Source organism: Oreochromis aureus, linkage group 7 (assembly GCF_013358895.1).
Source record: "Oreochromis aureus strain Israel breed Guangdong linkage group 7, ZZ_aureus, whole genome shotgun sequence".
Taxonomy (NCBI): Eukaryota; Metazoa; Chordata; class Actinopteri; order Cichliformes; family Cichlidae; genus Oreochromis; species Oreochromis aureus.
In genome coordinates, this window is record NC_052948.1 from 54,292,842 (window position 1) to 54,318,090 (window position 25,249).

Genomic DNA, 25,249 nt, shown 5'->3' on the forward strand with positions numbered 1-25,249 from the left:
ATACATGTAGGTTATATACAAATATTTTTATTTAAAAAACAAATAAACAAAAAAACGTAAAAGCTATTAAAATATGCAGACATTTCGGCTGAGTCACCAGGCTGATCTGTAGGCAGTGAAACTGGAAAAACGGTACAAGGACACACCACTCATCAGCCCTGTAGGACTGGTTTCCCATCTCACTCACTCCACACGTTTCAGCCTTTAAAACCCATGAACAAGATTTTAAAAATACACTCTTTAACTTTGTTAATCAATGACATTTTTGTGTCTTTATATGTTTAAATACTTACATAGGACATATTCACATCTCACAATTTAAAACAATATCAGTGATATAAAAACATTTCACAGTCTGTATTTATATTTCACCTTTTCCTGGGAGGCCTTACGGTTCAACAAGTGGTGCATGCACTACTTAATATAGTAACACTGATTTTTCAGTTCGATCTTAGTGCTCAACAGTTGTGTGTCATTTTGGTAAATACTGAAACATACATGAGGAAAATCAATTCTTCAGCTGAGTCATCAAGTCCACGTGATTTACTGGCTGGTTGGTGCTATGTTGAGGACAAACTTTGGGTGGAGCTGGACTGGTCTGTTAGAGAAAAAGAAATACGATAAAGCTGGTATGATTAACACACCCAAACAGGAGGAACTGAATATTTTTATCCTCTTCATGCCACACCCCATAAACACAAATAAGGAGAGAGAGATGAAAAGAGGCCGAATGTCATGAAGCTACTTGAGGATGGAGGTACTTGGGTGATGTTGGGGTGTCTGGGACTCCTGGAAATAAAAAGAGTCAGTGGGCTACAACTCACCGTTTGGCTGCTATTCTGTAAAGAACTGTGGAGTCTCAGGATGCTGTTCCCTGAACCAGCAACAACCAGCCTGGACTCATCTAACAGCTGCTGCAGAGAGCATCTGGAAAGAGGGCCATCCTGATGAGAGAAGGAAAGATCTCTTGGTCTTTGTCTTCAGCAGTTAATGGAATACTTCAATATGGTGACAAATTTGTTTTGCAATAAAAAATAAGCTTAAAACAACAGAAATATCTTAATTTTTCCAACCTGAGCAGCATTAAAAAAAGACAACTCCACTGTGTCATCATTCTTTGCCAACGCATGTTTCAGAACTGTCAACAGCCTAAATTGTGTGGTCAAAACTATTTCGTTCCGGGTTTCCATACCAAAAAACTAGACTAACTTGGGAAACTTCTTGCACAATATTTTTGTTTTTGGACTCTATCAGAGTAGCTTTGGGTGACTGACAGTTGAATTAACATATACAGGTCCTTGGTGTACCCACACAGTTTATCTTGTCTTAAACAACCTATTTTAGCCCCACTCCCACCCTCCCTTTAAACAAACTTTCTTCTTATATGCTGTCCCTGACAAACAAGAGGTTTGTTGAGGGACTTTATAAAGTTGTCTTACATCCATCAAGTAAGCTGAGAAGACTCCCTGGTCACAGTTGTTTGAGCTTTGAAGAGCATCTGCAGGCAGATCATCATACATAGATTTTAAGTTCTTCCCTCTGAGTGAAGAAGGTGACTCATCCTTCGGATAGTTACATGTTAACTCATCCTGGCTGAAACACAGAGAGAGACGCATTCATTAATCTTTTGTTCCTGTTAAAAATCTAGAAGGATTTTTCACAACTTTACCACATTCAATTTAATATACAAAACACAGACACTTACTAAATTTGAGATTTGGACTGAAATGGACTGATTCTTATATAGCGCTTTTCTACTCTCCCGGAGTACTCAAAGCGCTCTATACAACACGCCACATTCACCCAGTCACACCCATTCTCACAAGCACTACCTCTATACTGAGTGCTTTCTAACTACACTCACACACATTCATACTCTGATAGATGCATCGGAGAGCAACTTGGGGTTAGTATCTTGCCCAAGGACACTTGGCATGCAGACTGGAGGAGCCTGGGATCGAACCTCCAACCTTCCGATCAGTAGGTGACCTGCTCTACCTCCTGAGCTACAGCCACCCCAAAGATTTAAGAATTACACATTTATCTGAGTCTTACGAAACAATGAATACATTCCTGCAATATACTGTACGCACACACACACACACAGAATGTTTATAGGTTTTTTTAGTATGTTGTCCAGTCAACAAGTCAGCTGTGGGTATGTGTGCTGCTATCAGTGTCCAGGGTCTCTAAAAACCCCACAGTATAACTATTGCCAACAGTATAATCCACACATATTTACTCAGTGAAAGCTTAGTTTGCTGGAATGGGTTTGTGACATGATATGCCTGCAAAACATCTGTAACAATGTTGGTTTAAACCACCTGCTGCCAGCTGTGCAGCCTCTGTGGTTTTAATAACTGTGGGCTTTGAAATGTATTTCTGGCTGCACAAAACAGTGGCACTGCCAAAAAGAGAGGAGGCAAATCCAGAGGAGTTTAAAGTATGGATGGATATAGTGAAGGAGGGTACGTGTGACAGAAGAAGACTCTATGGAGAGGAGGGTGACATGGAGGCAGATGATCTGTTGTGGCCACCCCTAACAGAAGCACTCCAAAAGCAGCAAAATTAGTGCAAACCATTAAACAACAATATGTGGAAAAGCTACTATACTGGGGTCAGGACTACCAGAAAATAGCTCCTTCACATATTTTTGTTACATGGTTTGCACTTTTTTGCTGCTTTGTTTGTTATCCTAGGACATTATTCACCTGCCCAGTAATCCCTGACTGGTCTTCCCCTTCAGGGTTTCACAATTCAGCTGCATCAGCTGCAGGTCATTCTGCTGATTCTCACAAACCTGCACACACACAAACATGATCACTTGAATGCATTTTTTTTTTTAAACTTTCAATTATTAAAAACATGACCCCACATGATAGGTGCGGTTCCTCAGCTCAAACCAGAGTAAATTGTCTGCATTTATATTGAAAAGAGAGAGATGCTGAAAGAAAAATTCTAGTAGTAAAAGTGGATTTAAAGATTCTCATCTACAAACAGATGAAAACTACCTAAAAATTGTAACTTAATATAAATATTGTTTAATGATCATTTAGAGGCAGACTATATCAAATACCTAGATGACAATGAGACAGAGATGTAACAAAAAAAGAGACTCTGGAGACTTTGAAATAGATTTCAAATTACTGCGCTCCCCCTGAATTACAGACACAAAATGACTGCAATGACATGAAAACATGAAGCACATTCAGACACAAAAAAGTTTCAGAAGAGCTGGAGAAAATCATGGGAATGGCTGAAAAGAAACATCAGCCAAATTCAGTTCAGGGGTTTTACTAATCTACAGGAGAAGCAGGAGACCTTCATGTGCCTGTGCCTGAGGTTCCACTTTCTCTCTTTATTTACCCTTTATAACCTGTTACTACTTCAAGAAGCACTGGACAATGACAGTATCCCAGAGTCAAACATCTACCTTGTGAAACTGCAGAAACACTGAGGTATGTTGTCCAACCGGTAAGTCACCTTAGGCTGGAGGAATGAGGAAAGCTGTACTTCCAGAGTTGGGCTCCAGTTACCACAGTATATTTTGTGGGTTCATGCTTATGACGTTTTGTTTAGTACTCTCAGGGAAATACTACATGTTAGAAACTATACCTGTCGTAGGCAGCGGAGCTCAGACATGAGGCGTTCCTGTTTGGAGTGGGACAGTTCCAGCAGCTCATCTTTCCAGCTGTTTCCCTCCCCTGGTCAAAGAGATCAAATGCTGTGCTTATCTCTGCAGGAGAGTGTCTTTCTCAGGCTGAGAGGTATCTGAAACAATCTACCCTACAGATCTCTATCGAGAAAAGCAGACTGCTGAGATAAGACAGGACTGCATACCTCATTATCTCAACATACTCCTGCTACTGAATCTAACACTGTCACTGTTCACTGACGCCATCTACTGTGAGTCATTCACTGAGAATGAAATGCCAATTATTCTCCGTTTCTAGAACCACTTTTCATTTTTCTCTGTTGATATAACTGTCACATCAATATGTTTGGTCTTTTTTACATTAGAAAAAATGATGAAGAGGTTCATCAGATAAAATGAAAGTGAAAACGGTTATTTAAAACAGCTCTCATATAGATATTCACTCATTATATAATATCAAAGATGAGGACCATATACCAGGATAAATCTCTTTGAAAGCACACAGAACTCTACGTAACACCAGCAAGTCCTAAATCTATCCAGCGAGCCTTCAGGGTTCAAAGAGACTTATACGTCAAAAACATATCAAGAAATACATCATCAAGTTTCCACCAATGAAATAGCTGAAAAAACAGAGAGACAGTGTGTTTGTGATGTACCTGTCAGGGCATCCCTGTGAAGCAGCTGGAGTTCTTGCTTGAGGCGGATGATCTCCTCTCTCTGGGTGCTGCTCTGTGTTACCTGCTGCTGTAGCTCCTCTAGGAGCACCGCACGACATAGAAGAAGAACACAATAAACGACTGATCATGCAAATAAACAGATAACTAATTTTCAAGTCATTTTTTAACAGAAGGCCAAACTTTTTTTTCTTCCAGATTTTCTGCTGAAGATCTTTGTTTTTTGGAGTGTGCCATTTGATGGTTGGACAAGTTCTCTGTTTGAAAAATACTAATGCCCTCAAGGCTCAGGAATCTGTCCAATCTGCATCTTGGAAGTTCAAATACCATTAGAGTTTATATAACAATGATCCTTCATAAAAAGCTCCCGTGCTTTCAATGCTTTATGTGTCAGCACTAAATGGTATGTGTCTTGTTACAGTAGTCTGTGTTAACAGCATTTATTGTGCACAACTCTGTAAATGCTGGAAAAAAAAAAATACAGCTATACATCCAGACTAAAAATGTCACATGGAGCACATGGAGACAAAGTATAAGGGCAGATCTTCTAAATCTGATTCTGAAAAGGCTTTCAATTCTTTTTTATGAGCAGAGTTGCAGACTACTGTTCTATTATCCTTATTTTTTTTAACAATATCAGTGAACTCTGATCATCTACCCTCTAAAGAATGAGAGTAAATAGGCAACAAAATGACACAAAGTTTTAATAATGTACTTTTGAGCTGTGTGACTTCATGTCTGGCTTCCTTGTAAGACACTTTATTCTCCTGCAGGTCTTTCAGGAGCTTGCTTTCCTGTGAGCGACTCTCCTTCAGAGATGTCTCAAGGTCTTGCAGGCGCCCTGAGAGATCGAGTATATAACTCGAGGCTTTTGCCACATCTTGGTCCTAAAGGGTTACAATAATTAGATAAAATGATGGGAAATCATAAATTGATGCAAGACCAGCAGATTATATAGAGAGCAAAGATTGACATGTGTACCTTGAGTTTGAGCATGGAACTGAGCTCCTCCTCCCTGACCTGCAGAGAGCCGACTTGTGTGGACAGAGCCATGACTGTGGAGTTGAGACTCTGGTTCTTCTCCTGAAAAACAGCATGGACTCTTAGAGAAGATGAATTATGCTCATCTCTAGTTCTCTAGTTGTATTAATGTACTAAAATAGCTTTGCATGACTTCCAGTTCAAAATATTCCTTGTTTGTGTTATAACAAGCTGTTTTATTACCTCTTCATTTAGAAAACACTTTCTGTTAATTGGATGCCTCTTAAAAATACACCAGTGGAGACTTCCACTGACAAATACTCAGTTATAACCACAGAGATTGTTCTCATCACTAGCAATGATCCTTCAAATGAAATTTGAAAGCAAAGTTGATGTGTTTATCATGGACCTGTTTGAAATCCATGAAAAAATATCAGAGAGCAGAGTGCAAGTGATTAGAGCACTATAGGATTAGAACAACATCAGGTTAGACTGATACACAGTGCAGAAGGAGCAGCTGGTAGCAGCACATGTGCTAATGTTTGAGGTACTGTAGCTGTACACACCAGTACATCAGGAGTGTAAATGATATAAAAGGCAAAATGAGAATGGAAAAAGAAGACTCGAGTCGCAGCATTACCAAAAGTGATGCTCCAAAAAAAAGGCTCAAACGATGAGGAAATGCTTGAAATAAGGATCCGAGGAATTTGGTAGTGTGAAGACATTTTGGCTAAACATGTATTACAAAGACGGGTAATACCACAAATACTTTTTACCACTTGAAGCAGTGACATTCTTGCATAGTGCACTGTTGATATTTTACCTGCACAATGCAATGCACACACGACTTAACACACTTTATCCTGTACCATACTTGAAGACAGAAAAAAACAAAGAGACAAAGTGATATCATGAATGCATGATGTCTTGAGGACAGTTAAAAATAATAGATTTAATGAAACAATACTAAAAAAAAATTATCGTTATAAATTTTTTGTTTTCCCCATATTGCCCAGCCCCATATTAGACAAAGGATGTTCAAGATGGAAATGGAAGAGGAAAAGGGGAAGATCACATAGAAGCTTCCTGAATATTGAACTGCAGTATTGAGGGTACTGAAGAAGGACATGCAGAGATTTGGTGTGACAGAGAAGGATGACAGGGACAGGGTGAAATGGAGGCAGATGATCTACTCTGGCGATCCCAAAAGGGATTAGCTGAAAGAAGTAATTGTGTATAAGGGAATTTTAAAAAACTAATAAAAAAAAGAAACCCAATTCATTTCTGAATCATTTTTAACGTTTATCTTTAAGTTTTTCCTCTATGTTGACAAATCACATGAACGACCACACCCAGCAGTACTAAGTGTATCCAATTGTGTGCTGATGTTATGGCGGTACCTGAAAGTCTTGGGATTTTTCACTGATGTGCTGCTGCTCCTTTTCAAGCTCACAGATCTGCTGTCGGGCTTCGTCGAGTTCCTTCTGGGCCTCCTTCTCCCTGGTTTCCACCACCCGCACATGTTTAGTCAAGACTCTGATCACCTCGTTACGCATCTGCACTTCCTCTGCACACACAAAAAAGAACAAAGTCCCGCCATATGGCCGTTTAACAAAATGGCACGTGTACGCACCTTCATCAACGGACTCAGTCTGCAGATGATGTGCAAACTATAGAAACAATGTGCTGACAAAGAAAACATTATTACTTATTAATATAATGTATTCTTGTTCTCTTTACAACTCAGCCCGGGTTCCTACTTTTATTATGGCTTCATAACAAGCATGTTATTACCATATCTATACAAATTAATTACACTGTCAACAACAAAAGAAAATAAAATCACAAAGCTATTTACAGTATTATCATGGTTTATCATAAACATATTGATATTTCACTTTTGAATCCAAGGAGCTTGGAAAGAAAAGCATCCTGACCTTATTAAGTTTCTTGAAGACTTTTCACCTGTCATCCAACAAGCTTCTTCAGTTCTAAGAGCAATTGGTGGAGAGTCTCAGATTTTTCAGCCTTATTGGGAAGGCTTAAAAAAGAAGTCCAGTCACTTTTCTTTCCAAGCTCAGAATACCATAACTGATTATGCTTAAATTACTTCTACATTGGATTGGTAAATCTTACATACAGTGTGCTATTGAAACTGCTGTATCCTGCCTACAGTTGCTGTACATCTGCAAGCTGCTTTGCAACCCAGCTTTCCCCTGTGAGTTACAGCTGTATTGAACTGACCAACATATCCTTCACTCTCCTCACCATCTAAACGGGCACAGTTCTGCTCCAAGGTCAGCACCCTCTGGCGGTACTGTTCCCAGGCATGATGCTGCTTAAGATGGGAAGCAGCCATGGCATTTAACTCTGTTTCCCGGTCCTTTAACTCAGCCATCAGCAGGTGCAGCTCCCTTCTTTGCCTCTGGATGATGGTGCTGCTCAGATCAGTTGCAGTAAACTTTTGCCAAACACACAAATGAGAGAAAACCTCAAATAACAACTGAAGGAATCAATCAGTTATTGTGTTGGTTATAAAACTTTTTAAATTATTTCAATAACTGGGTTTTGGACGCAAGAAACATAAACACAAATTTGAAAGATTTACCAGCAGCATCCTGCTGGTCCACCTAGCAATCCATCTTCTCTTACCTTAGTTTCCTGCATGCTGGGAGTACAGAAGGTATCTGCTAAGATGGGAGGGGTGCCTATGGTGCCCTGTTTTGGTCTGCTGTCCTTCTTAAAGCTGTTTCGACCAGGTATTTGGTGTACATCAAGTGAAACACCTTCATTTTTCTGAAAAGTGTCATGTTATACAAAACAAATTACAATCACTCTGCTACAATACTACTTCGACATGTGGATATTACTCACCGTTTTAACTGGAGTGCTATGCCACCGCTCACCTGAAGCATCTGAAACAACACAGCAGTGGATGTTGGGTGGATGAAACTACACCTCTTTTTAAAAAATCTTTTTAAAAGAAGGATGGTGGAAATGTAGTTGAAAACATCTGTTTACCATTTGACCAGAGGGAACAGGCTGAGGCTTTTCCAGGAGCACTTTCATTTGTGGACAGTCTTTTCCCTTTCTCCATCACATCATTACAGCTTTTAACTAAAATCTGTTCAATCTGTATCATCAATCATTGTTGTTATTGTTGTGCCGAGCTTCTTCTGTGGCATCTCTCGAGGGGAAGTCGGTAGCTAGCTAGCTTATTAAGATAGCTGAGATTAACTACCCAAAAGCTTCAAATCTGCTCTGATTTATAAACATGCTACAAATGTTACCCCAAAAGCTTACACGTTAGCTCGTAGAAACTTCAACCAACTTTTGAATGTTGTGACGTCAGTGGCGGAACTCCTGCAGAACTTTTCAAAATAATGTAATATAACTCCAAAATAAAAGAACAAGAATAACAAGAATAGCAAACACCTCATTAATCCCATATTTGGGAAATTATTTTTTAAATAATAATAATAATTATTATTGTTATCATTATTATTATTATTATTAGTAGTAGTAGTAGGAGGAGGAGTAGCAGTAATTTATTAAATTTATTTCCCCTAAATGGGTTATGCCCCTGAAACTTGACAGATTTTCTCTGCCAGTGCCAAACATCTTGCTCTAGTATTCACTCTTGTTTTGAGCTTTCTTCCTTAGACGTCTATGAAGGTTCTTAGGCGGTAATGAAAACAAAACTAGATGTAAAATAAATCTGTGATGTGTGTTTTTACTCCGAAGCACAGGGGGCGCTGAAACACATAATCCACTTCTATAACTAAAACAAGAAGCGTTACATGGCGTGCTCCAAGTACGCCAAGTGAGCCATATTTCATAAGAATGCTTTTCTAAAAGTCTTACGAGCTTGAATAATGCGATCGGCGTCATTGGAAAGACAACAGTTTTAGAGTATATTGTGCGGGGTACGTAATTCGACATTTATTCTGTCTTTATTCAGCAGTAGAGCGTGTCCACTTTAGCCGTGCGTTAGCTCAGTTAGCCGGCTAAGCTAATTCCTAGATGCTGACGGTGACAGCTGGGCGAATGAATGTTACCTGATGAATGAAGGAGTAAAACTAAACTCGAGATTTTTTTAAAGATATCAGCTCGATACATCGTGTCCACGGGATGGGTCTTTGCGGAATAATTACGACGGTTTAATTGTAGACTTTACTACCAGCATTGTAGCTAACTATTCTATTTAATAGCTCAGCTACTGCAAAGCAGCCGCATGTGTTAGCAAGCTAAAGCCTTGCAATATCATACAATATCAAATTCATACTGCCTTATATGTTTTATTTTTTCTGTGGTTCTTTCCACTTATGTTTTGGAGCCAGGCGCTAAATTACAGTCTGGCTGGTGATCAATTTCAGTTCAGCCACATTTGTTTGATGCTGTTATCTAGCTGGTACCCTTGTTCCCGATATGTCGTGAAATTAAGGGAAGAGTGTTGGCAAGGTAGGCTAAGCATGATGAAATACTGCCAGGAGCCGTGCTCATCCATGTATTATTGTCTGATAATAAATCTTCGGTTTATAAGTTGTAATGTAAACGTTAATCATGACTAGTATTTAAACCTTTTCATGTTGCAATGTAGTCTATGTAAGCGCAGTTTTCACAACTTGTAAGTAAATTCTCTCCCATTCAAATATTTCCTCCCCATTCGGACCTCTACTTCATTACGAACCCAATCCATCCTGGATTTTTGGAGCCGCTACCATTTTTTATGGGATAAAACCTCTGATATTGATTCTTAGCCTTTATGTACATATATACATAAAATATGTTGAGGTTGAAGCATTTTTTTTCTCACAAACTTAAAGTGAAAAGTTAAGAACTCCACCCAGTTATAATGCTACTCTGCTACATTTAATACACACAGTACCTAGAGTCGGATTCACTCTGGTGGACAAACTGTGTTCAAACCCTTTCAGAAAAGTCACCCAATGTATCTTTTCTTCAATAATTCGTGTAGAGAATAAACGGTTTGCATGTTTTTGCATGTTCACACTTTTGGAAAATGTAAACGCTAATATATCGGCAATGGGCCAGTATCAGTCAAAAAATATCTGCCGGCTGATATTTCATATATATCTCCAAGCAATGCAAATGCATATGCAGTGTTTCAAACTGATTTAGCTTCTATATGTTGACATTTGGTGCCAGCAAAGGAAAGCATGGATTCCTCTGTAAATGAATTATTAAAAAATACTATTTGCAAGTTTCTTCCTTTTTATTTGCCAAATAACTTAGTGATTTAAGTTCAAACAGAGATGAGAAGTGCTAGCGTTAGGCAATTAGCAGTGACCATAGTATAAAATATGGATGTAGCTTTTGGGTCTGAAAAGTGGCCCAGAATGTGGAAGTGCCTTAAACATGCATTCTATCAAAAAGCCGCCAGATGGTGATAGCTGGGGTTGCAACAAGATTTCGGGTCCTACAGAAGACTATGGGAAGATGGATTTCTGGATTGACTATTATAAACACTTTCCTGTTGCGTTTATAACCTCCGTCACTTGTTATGGATCATACTTCATTAAACAAATTTAATCTGTTCCGTAAATCTTGGGCATAACATGTTTCAAAATGGAGGATTATCTGTGGCGTCTGCATTGGCTTGTTGTTGATGTCCATTACTCCTTACCACATCCGGGTTTTTTTTGTTTTTTTTCCTTTTAAAACCAAAATGGCAGCGTTGGAGACTTCAAAATGGGACTTCAGGAATCAATAGGTGACATCACTGTAGCTCTGTCCATCTTTTATATGGACCAGGGCACTGATTGAACTTTCAGTATAGGAGAAATAAGTATTTTTCACACATGAATTGATGTGGATGGTGTTGTTCTCTAACCTAGAAGAACAAACAAACAAAAAAACTTGCTGAATATTTTTGCGTTGCCTTAATATGCTTGGCATCTCATCAAAGTGTCTGTGTGTGTGTGTGTGTGTTTGTTTGTTTGTTTTTGTTTGTTTTTTTAATATGTACATTTACTTTGTGACATGTTGGTAAACTGAATACCTTTGGGAATGTTATGATATTGTAAATTCTAAAAGGCATTTTTTTGCCATTTACTGTCAGTTTAAAGAACAAAAAACTCTGCACCCATTTTTTTTTTTTTTTAAAGAAGGGGGGGGGGGAAGTCAAATCTTTCTGTGGTATCTTTTAATTGTGATCCTAAGACACAACTCACAAACTACTGGTATTTAACATGAGTTGGGTAAATGTTGTGTGTGCCCTGTGTTCATTGTCTTTCTTTTTCTAGTTAATTTGTGATGGCTACTACTGAGATGGATTCTGGGTCCTCAGAAAGCAGATCAGAGCAAGGGACAGCTGACCCTGATTCAAAGTACCCAATGAAAGTTCTTTATTGTGGAGGTCCGGTATATAAAACCACTCACTTCATCTTCAATAGGTTTGTGGTGGCCCCTTTTCAAAATGTGACATGAATTTTTGATTTGTTTTTTTTCTCTCTCTCTGCAGTGTGCTCTCTGCCTACAGAGGTGAGTTTGACTATCAGTTTGCATATTTAGTTGTGTGACCCACTTTTCTATAAATATTCAGTTGGGGGGTATTTTTTCTGCTGCAACTTAAATAACTGCACTGTTGTGTCTGCAGTACTGTGAGTACATGCCTGAGCCAGCTAAATGTAGGCAGTGGCTGGAGAAGAACTTTCCAGATGTGTTTGCCAGGATGACTGTAGGTAAGTGGCGTTTCAGATTTTAGATAGATTTTAGATAGAATGTAACCATTTTTGCGAGTTTTAAATAAACCTGTGCGATTTGTTTGCGCAGTAAATATATTTGACTGAAAATGTTATTTTAATTTTTCTATTCTGACTGCATTGTATTCTGTATATTCTATGTGTCGTTTTGTTACAGCTCTTCTTTGAAAAGTTGTCATGCTTGCAGTCAGTGAAATGATGGGGAAACTGAAAATAGAAATCAATAAAACCGTTTAGGTTTGAATGACGTTTGGCAGCAGATCAGTGCTGTTTAACAGGTTAAGTTCGTCATGATGAATATGACTCAGAGATCTGAAAGTCTGTTTTGTAAAACTTCAGAGTCCACTTTGTACTTTACAGGGCTCGCAAAATTTCAAAATCTCTGGTAGCCCTTCGGGCAGGCACTCTTCAGTTTTTGGTAGCCCAAAATAAATTTAAGTAGCCCGAATAAAAAAAGAGAGCAATTAATTTTTTAAAGTTTTGTTTCCTTTACAATATTATACATTAAAGTATAATATTGTAACGGAAACAAAAATTAATCAGAAAATTGTTAAAATACAAATCACAACTGTATAAAAATTACAATCATCAACTCGAATACTTGTTTCTAATTGAACAGAAATTTCTATGAACTTGTAAGAACTGTGTAGAACATGAATCAGTCTGTGTCAGATCCTGAATCTGACATTTCCACTGAAGTCAAGGGTAAGAGGCAAGTGGAACCAAGATCTAGGCCATTTGCTTTTTGAAGTTTGCAAAGACTGCTAAATTTTGACAATGGTAGTTCACTCTTTGCAACATAGTATGCTTTTGAAAGATTTTTCAGGACTTCTTCTTGTGCTTGGTTTATTTTTAGTATGTTTTTTTGCAATTGCTGTTTGTTCTGGGAAAGATATTGCAGACTGGGCAATAATGCATTTCTTGCATTTCTCATGGGTTCTGATGGGGTCTTTCTTAAAATTACTGGTCCCAGTAACAAAGGCGCTTGGCGACTCAGATATCGAGGGAAACTCACGACACACCTGGCAGAACATCATGTTATTTATCTCGTCATATTCCAGCCACATAAATTCTTTTGTCCATGAAACCAAAAAAGCTGAGCTTTCTTTTTGCCTCAGTGTGATTTGTCATAACTTTTCCGTTTTGTGGTAGGCTTTTCATTGGCTGCCCCTTCTTCACCCTGACCTGTCTTATTTGGCTCAGCAGAACTAAAATACCGGCGTAAATCCTGCTGCTTTTACACACGTACTTACATAACGGTCAGCGATTCTCTGCGCAATCAACCTCTCACATGTTTAAGCTTGCTGTGGGAGATTTCACTTGTCACGTTTGAATAGTAAGCTAATGAGTGATAAGACGATGTCAGAGGAATTGGTGCGCAATTAATCGTCACTCACCAATCAGTCCTGCCGCTCTCTATACACCGTTCGCGCGATCGCAAGGTGAAAGTGAAAGCAAAAAACAAGCACAAATTCAAACGCGATTTCAATATGTCACATATTGACAGAGGCTCATCGATGCCAATGACATATTACTCAGCTACATTTGCGAAAGAAAATGCAAAAGCATTGACACATATTGTTCCTTCCTATGATAGCCCGACGGGCAGGGCTGAGATAGATTTTGGTAGCCCGACTGGAAAAATCGCTAGCCCCGGGACGTCGGGCTAGCGATTTTGCGAGCCCTGCTTTAGTTCTTCACCCCTTGGACACCTTTTAGAGATAGCCTTTGGTTCTCCTTTCTCAAATTATTGGTTTCTGTCATATTTCAGGCCTGCTTTCAGAAGAAAATGACTGGATGTGAATCAGAATTTACTGATGGTGGCCTCTGCCTATCTAGCTTACTATTCTTGGAAAAACCTAGTGCCTGTTCTAGAGGTTTTCAACTGTTTTCACAGTTTATTGATCTATACTAAGGTGTGAAAGCTCATCATTAATGGCACTGAGGAGGTCATCACATGTTGTCTTTGTTAGGGAAAGAAAGTGTACCCATTCTGCTTTTTCATGTTTTCTTATACGAACATACAGGTGCAAAGTTGGATGCTCTTATTGATCATGGTCATAGTTTTAAATGTCAATGTAGGTGCAAGTAATGAGCCAAAACATCAGGCTTCAGACTGCTCTAAAAACTCATGTTTCAGGCAGGTTATTCTACTCTTGGATGTGTATGATGTCATAGAGAGGGACTATCTCTAATATGGCCATCTCAGGTATGTCAGAAAAAAGTTGTCTTAAAGAGTGGGTGAATGGAGGGGCTAAAATGGCTTGTTTGGGACAGATGGTCTGAGGGACTGCACTAAAGCAGCCATGAACATTATTTTGAAATTGTGGGTCATTCACAGAATAAAAATACGGATGTGGAAATTGGCGAGAATAGCCTCCCTTTAAAAAGATTAGATGAGGTGATAATTATAGACTTAACATTTTGACTCCAACAAAAGCCACAATTTTCTAATTTCAGCTGCAGTTGCTGGGTCCCTCACAGTCAGTAAGGATTATTTTTTCTCTAACAGCAATGCTTTATTTGAAAAAGCTCAGAGTCAGCTCAGAGTTCAGTGTAAGGGAATTAATTTCAAAATCAGAGCCTTATAGACCCTATGCTCTGAGCATGCTCTGACGTTGTTCAGGCTGACTTTGTTCCGAGGAAGCTAAATTATGTATGTTCTAATAGCAAATTGGTACTTAGCCAGCTGTTGTGAATAAACTGATCTCTCATTTAGGTCATGCTGACATTAAAGTTTTTCTCACGCTGCTGTTTGGATTGATAACCTTTAGTGTGATGAATTGTGGGACACCTCCATGCTACATGACATGCTTTGGATTGTCATGTGTACTTTGAAAATAGAGTTTTAGAGTTCTAGAGGTCCTGTCTGTGCAAGGTTCACCACAGTGTGAACAGAAATGGCTTTTAATTGTTTAAAACAGACTTTCAAGGCCTGAAAGGTGAAACGATTTGCTGTAAAGATCTGTAATGATTCCAGGCTGTCAAGGAGCATAATAATCCCTTGAAAGCTAAACATGTTGTTGAGGCACTGGGTTTAATATTGTTCCATTTTCCATTTGTCCCACTGGTCCAGCAGCGAATGCGCCCAAGCAGGAACCGGGCACTGGAGATGCTCCTCCTGCAGGCGAAGAGGAGGAAAAGAAGAAACAGAAGAGAGGTATGCTGACAAATGTCAGAGGGAAAAGGAATCAGAATCTACTGGTTCGGGATGCACTGCTATAGTGCATCAAATATGCTACATATAAAGTAATGGAATAAGTATGAGACCTGCCTTCTTTAAGACTTCTTTACATTCTGAGACCTCATAGGTCCATTTTAAGACATGGGTCTGATAAACTTGAGTCTACTGATTCTATTAAGTCTTTAGGATACAAATGATTGCCAAGGAATGATTGCTTCATGTTGTCTGCATTTAACTTTTTATCAGCGCTTTAATTGTGTGCGACTTAACACTACATGAGTTTAAATCGGGTTCATTTTAATTGACCTTTTAAGGTGGAAGAGGCCAGATCAAACAGAAAAAGAAGACTGTGCCTCAGAAAGTTACAATAGCAAAGATCCCAAGAGCCAAGAAGAAGTACGTCACACGGGTGTGTGGCCTGGCGACATTTGGTGAGAGCTCTTGTGCTGTCCTTATCCTCTAGGCTGCCAAAATCTTATTCCCTTCATGTTTTATTCTCAACATGGATCTTGGGTTTGACTCTTGCAGACATCGACCTTAAAGAGGCTCAGAGATTCTTTGCCCAGAAATTCTCTTGTGGTGCCTCGGTTACAGCAGAGGATGAAATAATCATTCAGGGAGATTTTACAGACGACATAATTGACGTCATTCAAGAGAAGTGGCCTGAGGTAAGCTGTCCGTTTCTGGAGAAAACCAGGGTGTGCTGAAAATGTTGATTCTTAACTTATGCTCTCTCTGGTGATTTGTAAAAATTCACGTCATGTTGACCATTGTTATTAGTGGCACCCACTGCCTTTAAGTGAACTGCAGCTAGCTTCCTGTTGCTTGCGTGTGCAACACGGCATGCTCGAGCAAACATTTGCAAGAAGGGGGGAGACATGCATAAGAGTGCTATACATTGTACAGTATGTATGTGAGGGACTGGTGTCTATACTGTGTCCCTACAGTAATGTGTGTTTTTAAAAAATTCAATAAAAAATAAAAAATAAAATAAGTGCCCCCACCCCCCTTAGTATGTTTCTTTGTTGTGGAGGAATTTTGGCACTCTCATTTACAACATTCACTCAGTTTTATTGAGTCATTTGTTTATGCACATCTTATGGTGCCATCTAGGGCTGGGCAGTAAAATGATAAATGCCATAATAACTAACTTGTTCTCAACAGCAGTATATGAGAGTGTCAATATAAAGTTGATAGAACTCATATTATCCAAAATAATAGCACAGGTCAGTGTCGTGTGTCTGTGGGCGGTGTGAATAGCGGATTTTCCGAGCTGCTTTTGAAAATGTCCTCTATAATCTCAAACATGACACACAGCTCAGTTTCCGTGTCTCTCTGTGCGTTGTAGGTGGATGATGACAGCATCGATGATCTGGGTGAAGTCAAGAAGTGAAGACCAAATATGCACTTTTGCTGAAAGGATGTGACCTGTAACAGCGATGACCTGGCCAAATGTACACATTAAGTCATTTTATACCTATTTTATTTACTGTACATAAAAAGCTGTGGACTCAGCCACTCACTTGGCATTTTTTTTTAGTTAATAGCTGCTTTCTCTTGTTTGCCAAAGGTGTGGTATGACATGAATCCTTCCCAAATGTTCTTCACTCAAGCAAAACTGTAGGCTAATAAATTTCAGTCTCCTTCACCCTTACACTCTTGCCACATTTGATTTCTTTTTTCGCCCATGGTTGTGTGTCTGTTATTTTTAAAGCATTAAAAACTAGTTCTTTTTCAGGGCTCTGATATGCTGCTTTATCTGAGTTACTTAAATGGCCGCAGGTTACTTGTTTTTCATGCATCCCACTCAATACTCGTGAGTAAACCTATTCCCCTGCATAATAGTTTTATAATGAAGGTGCACTCCCCAGACAGATAACATTTACAGTTGTTTCCATGCTCCTTTGGGTCAATACCACTTCCCCATAGATAACGGAGTGCACAGATGTTCACTCCACATAAAGATTAGCATGTTTGGCTGAGCACCTTTTGCATATGCGCAAACATGATTCAGTTTCCAAAGAAATCACCTGGTGGAGCCTTTCTTTACTGACACTATATGTTGCAGCAGTCGTTTCCTCTGATGGGTCAGAAGATGAATCTCACAGTCGCAGATCTCTGTTGTGCCTTCGAATCTCCCATCCTGGACCAAGTTTTGCCTCCAGTTCTCATCCTGGAGTTCATGTTTGGACTAACGGGGAACTTTGTCGCCCTGTGGATGTTCATCTTTCACATGGACACGTGGAAGCCCAACGCTGTGTACCTCACTCACCTGGCAGTTGCAGACTCCATCGTGCTCTTCTGCCTGCCTTTCCGAGCAGATTACTACAGGCGTGGGAAAAACTGGCTCTACGGTGACATCCCGTGTCGCATCTTGCTCTTTCTGCTGGCAGCCAACCGCGCAGCTGGAATCTTTTTCCTCACGGCCGTGGCTGTGGATCGTTACTTCAAGATCGTCCACCCGTCGAATCGGATCAACCAAATGGGGCTGGGCTATGCTTTCTGGGTCTCGTTTGGCCTCTGGTGCTTGATTTTCCTTGCTACGGGGTACCTTCTTGCTGATCAGCACTTTTTCTACAACAACAACCGTACGCAGTGTGAGAGTTTCAACATCTGCATGGGCTTTAGTCCCCTTTCCACCTGGCATAACACTTTTTATGTTGTCCAGTTTTTCCTGCCCACTGCCATCGTGGCCTTCTGCACCATCAGAATTACATGGCAGCTGAGAATCCGGACTGTGGACAAAAAGGGGAAAATCAAACGGGCCGTTCAGTTCATCCTGGCTGTGGCTTTAATCTTTATCATCTGCTTTTTCCCCAGCACCATATCGCGTATCGCAGTGTGGGTCCTCAAGGTATGGTACAATGAATGTAAATACTTTGAAGAAGCCAACCTGGCATTCTACACATCGGTGTGTTTCACTTACTTCAACAGTGTCCTCAACCCTGTTTTGTATTATTTCTCGAGCCCTGCCTTCAGTGGAGCCTTCAACAAGGTCCTTAACAAACTGTTGAGAAGAAGCAGCGACAAAGATGAGACAAAGTTATCAGAGAATGACATTTCCACCATAGATGGTAGAAGGCTGTAAAGCCAGCTGCTTGTCCCTGTTCTAATACTGCAGGGAAACTAAGATCCACCTTAATACACGAATGCATGGTAAACTCCTGGCTATTGAAAACATTTCTATTATTGTAGTTGAAATTAAATGTCAAATAGTTTTTGCTGTAATTATGAACAAAATGACTCACTTAATATACATCTTAGTGGTGTAGTGCTTTTATTGCAATAATGCACCTGTTGTGACTTTGGATGTACTTTGTGATTATAAGCCACTTACCTGTCGTCAGTAGCTTACAATTACATTTTCCTAGTAGCTGGGCAGGTGAGTAAAGAATGAACTTAAAAGCTTGTCAAGGCAATATCTCACATAGACGCCATCAGCTCATGTATTCACGATACTTGATAAGGTTAGTTTTAATGTTTTTATTAGGCAGTTATTTCAAATGTAACACTGATCTTTCGGCTGCCCACTGAAATATTATTTATTGAATAAAATGTTTGTACAGCCACAAGGAAGTTTAGCTTACGTTAGTGCTAACATTAAACTATCAGGGCAAAACCCACATGCAAAGGGAGGTTTTTGAGTTAGTCTATTACGGTTTGCAGATAACTTCAGCTAGTTTAAATAAAGCAGTGTGTATGTAAATGCCTGTGCAAGTGTATTTCTGCTTGTATAACATTTCAGTCTGTGTACCCTGTCACATTTTGTTTTCAATAAAGCATAAAGGTGTTAAGAATTGTATTTCTTTTTTCTCTTCCCAGTTTAAGAAATAACAATAACTGCTGATGTCATTTTATTAGTAGTATTTTATTTATTTTTAGTTAGCATTTTTTAGTTAATGTAGATTCAGGTAATTTCCATTCCGTACCATTGTGAGTTTCCCTATTTACTTTCAGTTTTTGTTTTATTACTCCTTGATATGTGATATTTGTAAGGGGCTAGACCAGGGGTCGGCAACCCGCGGCTCTTTAGTCCTTATAGTGCGGCTCCGCGTGGTTTGGGAAAATAAATTAGAAGTATTTCGCTGAAGTGTATTTTATTTATGTTAGTTCTTTTAAACTTGTAGTTCTAAATTGGAAGATTATTGTGATATTGAAATATAAATATAAAATTATATTCTATTATTTTTTCCTCGCCCAATATAAGCGTCACACTCGCGGAAGCCGGTATTCCCGCCGAAACGCCGTGCATTTATCGAGACTTTCAACCCCAGGTAGGCCAATTATGGATCTTCGGATCCACATTATGTCAGCAGCTCCACCGTGAACTATGTTAAAGACAAACACTGCTCACGCCTCACAGACGACAGATGACAGCTTACAGTCCTGCGTAAACTGACTTCGCACAGCACCGATTAGCAGACGCTGTGAGCAGAGGTTCAGGATCAGAAGTCCCATTGTAAACACATCACGGCAGACCCGACGATGTTTGCATGAACGCGCTTTTCAGTATCTCTTTATTGACCACTTTTCACACACGGTTGCTGTACGCATACAGCCGGCTGTAGCTTCGCAGCTCACAGCCCGACACACACCGCCAACAACAACAGCAGAGAGAGCACAGACTTTAAGGCGGCGAGGCGTGATTGCGGGTGCCGCTCAGGTGCGTCCGCCTCCCCTGCAGCGGTGCTGCAGACCACGCCCCCGCCGCGTGCATTAACCAGGTAAAATACATATTTAGGCAGAATTTTGCAAATATCTATTTTTCATTTTTCAGCAGCATAGAGCTTTTTTACCAATTATTTTTTAAAAGTCAGGTCAAGGCTCCAAAAGCCCAAAGGAGATATAAGGGAGGCGGCTCACAACAGTTTTTGTTTGCTACGTGGATCATTTTAGTTCAGCTGGGTGTCTTTGCTTTTGTTATATTTCTTTAAGAGTTCAAAATGTGTTGATTACATAAATAAAATGTAATTTTCTCTGTAGCACTTCATGGATTTCATAAGCAGCACACCTTAGTTGTTCACACAAAGGTAGAAAACAATATATACAGTGTTATCTTCATTTTAGATGTCAAAAAGTATTTGCGGCTCCCAGTGTTTTCTTTTGCGTGGAAACCGGGTCCAAGTGGCTCTTTGGGTGTAAAAGGTTGCAGACCCCTGGGCTAGACTGAAGTTCAGAATATCATTAAAAACAAAGAAGCCAAAAAAAAAAAAAAAACAAAAAAAAAACCCCCGACACTTTGACAGTAATGTAGATATCACAACCCATATTAACTCACGCAACATTGTACACTGCTTTTGGTTGTGAAAAACTTGTTAAAATGAATAAAAAATATTTTCCTGATATTTGAAATGTTATATTAACTAGTAACTAGTAACTATTAGAATTTAATTTACATTTTGTGTTTTCCTGAACTCTAGTTTTATTTTACGCTAATAAAAATATTAAGATCATTTCCAGAATTAGCTTTTTGGCAACGATAGTAACCCTGGATCCCAAAATTTACAACTGGGCTTCACAGTTCACGAGCTTATGTTGGGGCTGTGAAGGCAGCATCATTTCCAAGAGTGACGTCAGATTGTGTGAGTCGGGGCTGGGCTGGGAAACAGTAGCTGTTGGAAAAAACATGTAACGGTGCAAGGTACGCTGCACCTTCTCACGACATTCCTTACTGAGACCCAGTTCACCTAACGAGACAAAGTAAGCTCTCAAAGCACCTTTTTTCCCACTACTGTCTGTGTTTATTCTGCTTTAATATCGCATCAGTAGAGTGTTAGTTGTCTTATATTAACCACAGTTTGTGCGTTATTGCTATTTTGAAGCTAGCTAGCTTTGGCAAACAGCAACCACCGTGGCTCTAGCTAACAGGATGCAAAATATGATAAAAAACAAGTGCCCGTTACCTCACGTAAATCACTATGATCTGCTGCTGAATGACATGCCAGTCAGTCAGCCGGTGTTGGTTAAATGTGCACGATGCTTAGTTGGAAAGTGTGGCGGGTAAAAATCTAAGTTATCTCACTAGCTCGATAGATACAGAGAGCCTAGCCCACACAAACAACACACACCAGTCTTCTTATGTGTGTCATGTACACTAACGATTTCTGCCTTCATTAATTGCTTTTGTGTGATCATGCAAAACCGGAGATAATTGAATCGTCGTTAGTGAGCTGACAGCAGAGAATACAGCAGGATGACGTCTGACAGCTGTAGGTGTGCTTGTTGTTTTGGTCTGGCAACATCTGCTGGGCGGGGGAAGACCTCTGAGTCTTCTCTCTTCAGTGTTGTGAGAAACGATTTAGTGCCCCAACAAAAAAACAAAACAAAAAAAGGACAACCTAAATAAGTGCACCTATGATGTACTTTTATTACCATGGACAGAGCAGGTACATCACTGTGCTGGTTGCTACGGAGACAAGGCTGCGTTAAGTCTTTGGTGGCCCAGGAGGAAAACTGGTGCCCCTGAGTCCCATTACATTTGAGTTAGAGTTAACCATCTGTTTTTGAGAATAATTTAACAACATTTGCCTCCATTATGAAGCTATTTTCCGAGTTCTTAAAGACTCAAAGATTTCTTATCAGTTATATTTCTGTATGTAAATATGTCCATTGTGATGTTGTCATTTCATATAAAAAGAACATACTCTCCAGCATCTTACAAAGAATAAAGTAAATGTGTCTTTCATGAAAGATGTAAAGACACATCTACTTGAATTAGATTTTTCTTTATAACCCAAACATCATCTTTGGAAGTTTTTAAGATACTGGATGAAATTAACACATAATCAAAAAGCTGTCTGTATTTTTCAGCTAAGATTATTCATAAAAACTTTTCACCTGTATTTTCATGTCTATGCAGATAGTGCTGGTATTTGACTGTAAAGTTTAGAGAACATCTCCCACTGACCTCTGTTTTCTGCCTGTTCTGTTCTGCACTTAATTTAATTATATTTATTTAAAGGAGGTTTCTTGATTCATAATCCTGCCTTAAGGTGAGGCAATTGAACACTGTGAAAGACTTCCTGTTTTACAGATGGCTGTACCTTTTTGGATTCATCACTACATTAGACCTGTTACCATTGATTTTTCAGTCGAGTTCTTGTGTAATTTTTTTATACCAACGTTTTCCTTTCCTTGAAGCTTCAGCAAACAATACATGGATCAATGGAAGGCCCAAATGTGTCTCCCAGGTCCTATGTTAGGAGCTGTTTTTTTGTTGTTGTTTTTTAAGGCCTATTTTTTTAAGGACACTGCACAGCATGCTGAGATATGCCATGTTTTTGGCTATAGCTCTTTGGGAATAACCTTGTTATTGAAAAAATACTATTTTATGCCTGTCAGACTGTGTTATCTTTGGTATTTTTCATAAATTTAGCTAAAGAAATGTGAAAAAATTCTGTGTTTTTGCAACTGGGTGTTAGTAAGAAAGTGCCATGACATACAATTTAAAATAGCCCTTTTGCTAAGTTGGTTCATCCCTTGACTCAGGTATCTTTTACATACATGAATTACTCATAGGTCAGTGTTAAGTAGCTGATGGAACCAAATAAAAAACACTCCTCTGAAAATGGTCAGGTACGAAGACTGAACTGGAAATGAGTGAAAAAGCAGCCAATGTCATTAAAAGCATCGAAAGACCTGCAGAAAGCCTAGACAACTATTGCCCAAGAGCACTTCAAAACTTACAACAAAGTCTGGCTCATTGGAAGCACAATATAGTCTATGTTCGATGTCAAATGCAAATTTTGTTATTTAGTGACTGGCGTCTAAGCTAATACAACTCATCTCACCCAGCCCGTCTCTTTGATAAGAAGATTTTGTGAACGGTTTGTTGAAACCTTTTACAAAATCTCAATATTTTGGAAAAATGTTGAGTTTTGGTTAGTGACAGGTGAAAATCTGTCTTTTCAGGTTGGGCCCTTATAGCATGTGGAAACACACATCTGAATTTGACATATAAATAAATGGTGTAAAACATGTTTTTCAATATTTAAAACGTTGTTGTCCAGAAACACTAGTCGGTAAACCTGGCGTAGATGTATGGCTGTCTGAAATAAACCATTTCACAACCAAATAAATCAACACATTTTGTCTTCCAACATCCTGAAATGAGTTTTTACCTTTACCTTCCATCCATGAACATCTAGTGCTTGGTGGCTTTAGTCTCTTAGCCTTAATGTCCAAAGACTTTCTTGTTGTAGTCAGTGTGAATCATATACCTTATGTGAACTGACCTCACAGCCCATTGTTCCTTCAGTGGGCTGGTTTCAGTCATTATGCAAATATACTGTTTATAAGGTTTGGGAAACCTGCAGTCAACTGAGACTGAAGAAGTCACTTGGATGAGTTGACGAAACGTTTCTCCCACAAAACGCTACGTCCAGATGAACAGATTCAACTTTTGGAGATTTACTTTCCTGGATGATTGAGAATGCATCAAGACCATATATCTTATGAATTAAATGGTAGCTTGGTCAAATAAGGTCCAACATCTACAGAGATATTTAGAGATACAGACAGATATTTACAGAGGAAAAAAAGATTTTATTTTCTTGAATTATGTCAAAGTATGTGAAAACCCCCCCAATTTATTTGATATGTCTGACAAATGCAGAGATGTTTCTACTAATGGGCATGTGAGCTGAAACTGGAGACATACCATGTGGTCAGCTGAATATGACAGTGATTTCACAGATGATAATGAACAGCTCTGTAATAAACACTGGGCTGTGGCTTAGTGACATACAGTAGGAGGTGTGTGAGACAAACTGAGGCTTCACTGAGCAGAGCGACAGCTCTCACTGAGACACTGATGTAATTGTGGGGGTTGTAGGCCTCTGTGAATGGGCTACAGTTACATATGAAAAGTCCTACAACAAGAAAGAACACAAAATATTTAATAAGGCATTTTTGATGTTGATTAACAAAAAACACCTTCAAAATGCCCAGAACTGTTTAGAATTTAAATTCAAAATCTATCTTTTTATATAATAATCAGTTTAGACTTTTATAATTAATTTGAAAAAATATATTATTTATATGACTGAACCAGCAATACATGACTTGTAGGTAAAACACATGAAATTGCCCTGATATTGACATGTCATATTTTTATGTCTTAGTGTATGCTCAATCATCCAGGTAAGTCAATAACCAAAAGTTGATTCTGTTCATCTGGACATAGCGTTTTCAGTGTCATCTTCACTGTCACTGTCATCTTTTTATATTTGTTTTTGTTGAGGATACATTCTTCCTTTTTTTTTGCCAGCTCCTATCTATCATATTGTGACTGTGTCAGGTGGTGGGGAAGGCCTAATCCCTCATCTTCAATAGGCCCCCCCCCCCAGCCACGGACAAACAAGGAGCCATGAGTACATCAGGCAAAGCCAGTGGGCTAAAACCCCCCAGTAAAATAGTCCGTCCCTCTGGCGTTCCATCACGGACATCACCGTCATCTGGTAAGAAGCTGCTGAAGAAAAAAAAAAAACCCTCAAGATTGTGTCTGTTTATTAAAGTGTCTAATTCTGTCAACAAGAAGTGTCATGCTATCGTTTGTATCTGTTTGGGCCATTCATAACTACAGAACTTATCAGTGAGTTTTCTCAAAGTGTGCTTTAGCAAAACATGGACCTCCATGTGTATTTCTATATATAGTATCACTAAAGGTGCTTTTCTTTTTAATCATGTACATCCTTAAATTAGTCTTTGGATGATTGTTATATGGATTCAGCATTATTTATGAAGTGAAAATAGAGAAAGACTATCAGAAACACAACAAATTTACAGCTGCAGATTTTTTAGAATACAGACTGTATTAAACAGATCATACTGACATTTCTCACCGGGTACTAATCCCCAAACAGAAGCATTTTTGGGGGTTAAATCTCCCTAGAACTTAATCTGTTCCTCGTACTACTATGGGTGCACCAGTCCAACAACTTTTCCAACTAATTACAATATGATTCCTTGGATTCTGACTTGGTGTTTATTAATTACTTAATAAATAATAACAAAACCAAGAAAAATC

General features: G+C 39.1%; 4 protein-coding genes across 8 annotated transcripts in view; 3 read left to right on the forward strand and 1 right to left on the reverse strand.

Annotated features, from left to right (window-relative positions):
- Positions 1 to 7: 7 nt before the first annotated feature.
- Positions 8 to 8,664, reverse strand: ccdc62 (coiled-coil domain containing 62). The gene is made up of 13 exons (XM_031730820.2): positions 8,335 to 8,664; positions 8,188 to 8,228; positions 7,966 to 8,109; positions 7,582 to 7,774; positions 6,714 to 6,880; positions 5,314 to 5,415; positions 5,048 to 5,219; positions 4,315 to 4,413; positions 3,616 to 3,704; positions 2,712 to 2,800; positions 1,440 to 1,593; positions 825 to 944; positions 8 to 598 (listed from the first exon to the last, which is right to left on the reverse strand). The coding sequence occupies exons 1-13, from the start codon at positions 8,453 to 8,455 to the stop codon at positions 509 to 511; spliced, it is 1,581 nt and encodes a 526-aa protein (XP_031586680.1). The 5' UTR covers positions 8,456 to 8,664; the 3' UTR covers positions 8 to 508.
- A 414-nt stretch (positions 8,665 to 9,078) lies between these two features.
- denr (density-regulated protein) lies at positions 9,079 to 16,876 on the forward strand. Of its 2 annotated transcripts, none has more exons than XM_031730776.2 (8): positions 9,079 to 9,239; positions 11,580 to 11,692; positions 11,798 to 11,817; positions 11,933 to 12,017; positions 15,109 to 15,198; positions 15,537 to 15,653; positions 15,751 to 15,890; positions 16,571 to 16,876. In XM_031730776.2, exons 2-8 carry the CDS (start codon positions 11,590 to 11,592, stop codon positions 16,613 to 16,615), a joined length of 600 nt encoding a protein of 199 aa, XP_031586636.1. In that variant the 5' UTR covers positions 9,079 to 9,239; positions 11,580 to 11,589; the 3' UTR covers positions 16,616 to 16,876. The 2 variants fall into 2 exon arrangements, with proteins under 2 accessions (XP_031586636.1, XP_031586637.1); XM_031730777.2 differs by having other exon boundaries at positions 15,115 to 15,198.
- Positions 16,877 to 17,013: 137 nt separating this feature from the next.
- LOC116313173 (hydroxycarboxylic acid receptor 2-like) lies at positions 17,014 to 19,019 on the forward strand. Its single transcript, XM_031730775.2, has one exon. The coding sequence runs from the start codon at positions 17,282 to 17,284 to the stop codon at positions 18,308 to 18,310; it is 1,029 nt and encodes a 342-aa protein (XP_031586635.1). The 5' UTR covers positions 17,014 to 17,281; the 3' UTR covers positions 18,311 to 19,019.
- A 1,771-nt stretch (positions 19,020 to 20,790) lies between these two features.
- Positions 20,791 to 25,249, forward strand: part of clip1b (CAP-GLY domain containing linker protein 1b) — a 49,475-nt gene continuing 45,016 nt past the window's right edge. For 3 of the 4 annotated variants that reach the window (XM_031730772.2, XM_031730773.2, XM_031730774.2), the window contains exons 1-2: positions 20,792 to 20,922; positions 24,491 to 24,680. In XM_031730772.2, coding sequence (XP_031586632.1) covers positions 24,590 to 24,680 — 91 coding nt within the window. In that variant the 5' untranslated portion in view covers positions 20,792 to 20,922; positions 24,491 to 24,589. Of the gene's footprint in view, positions 20,923 to 24,490; positions 24,681 to 25,249 lie in introns of all 4 variants that reach the window. The other variant, XM_039614271.1, reaches the window with a different exon arrangement.

What these genes read in the sequence shown, in the direction of transcription:
- ccdc62 (XM_031730820.2), bottom strand. Translation starts at nt 8,455, where the DNA reads ATGATACAGATTGAACAGATTTTAGTTAAAAGCTGTAATGATGTGATG. An exon ending in AAAAATCCCAAGACTTTCAG is followed by an intron (nt 5,416 to 6,713) that starts GTACCGCCATAA and finishes GCTGTTTTTCAG; the next exon opens with GAGAAGAACCAGAGTCTCAA. An exon ending in TGAAGTCACACAGCTCAAAA is followed by an intron (nt 4,414 to 5,047) that starts GTACATTATTAA and finishes CGGTGCTCCTAG; the next exon opens with AGGAGCTACAGCAGCAGGTA.
- denr (XM_031730776.2), top strand. Translation starts at nt 11,590, where the DNA reads ATGGCTACTACTGAGATGGATTCTGGGTCCTCAGAAAGCAGATCAGAG. An exon ending in GAAAGTTCTTTATTGTGGAG is followed by an intron (nt 11,693 to 11,797) that starts GTCCGGTATATA and finishes CTCTCTCTGCAG; the next exon opens with TGTGCTCTCTGCCTACAGAG. An exon ending in AAAGAAGAAACAGAAGAGAG is followed by an intron (nt 15,199 to 15,536) that starts GTATGCTGACAA and finishes TGACCTTTTAAG; the next exon opens with GTGGAAGAGGCCAGATCAAA.
- LOC116313173 (XM_031730775.2), top strand. Translation starts at nt 17,282, where the DNA reads ATGTTGCAGCAGTCGTTTCCTCTGATGGGTCAGAAGATGAATCTCACA.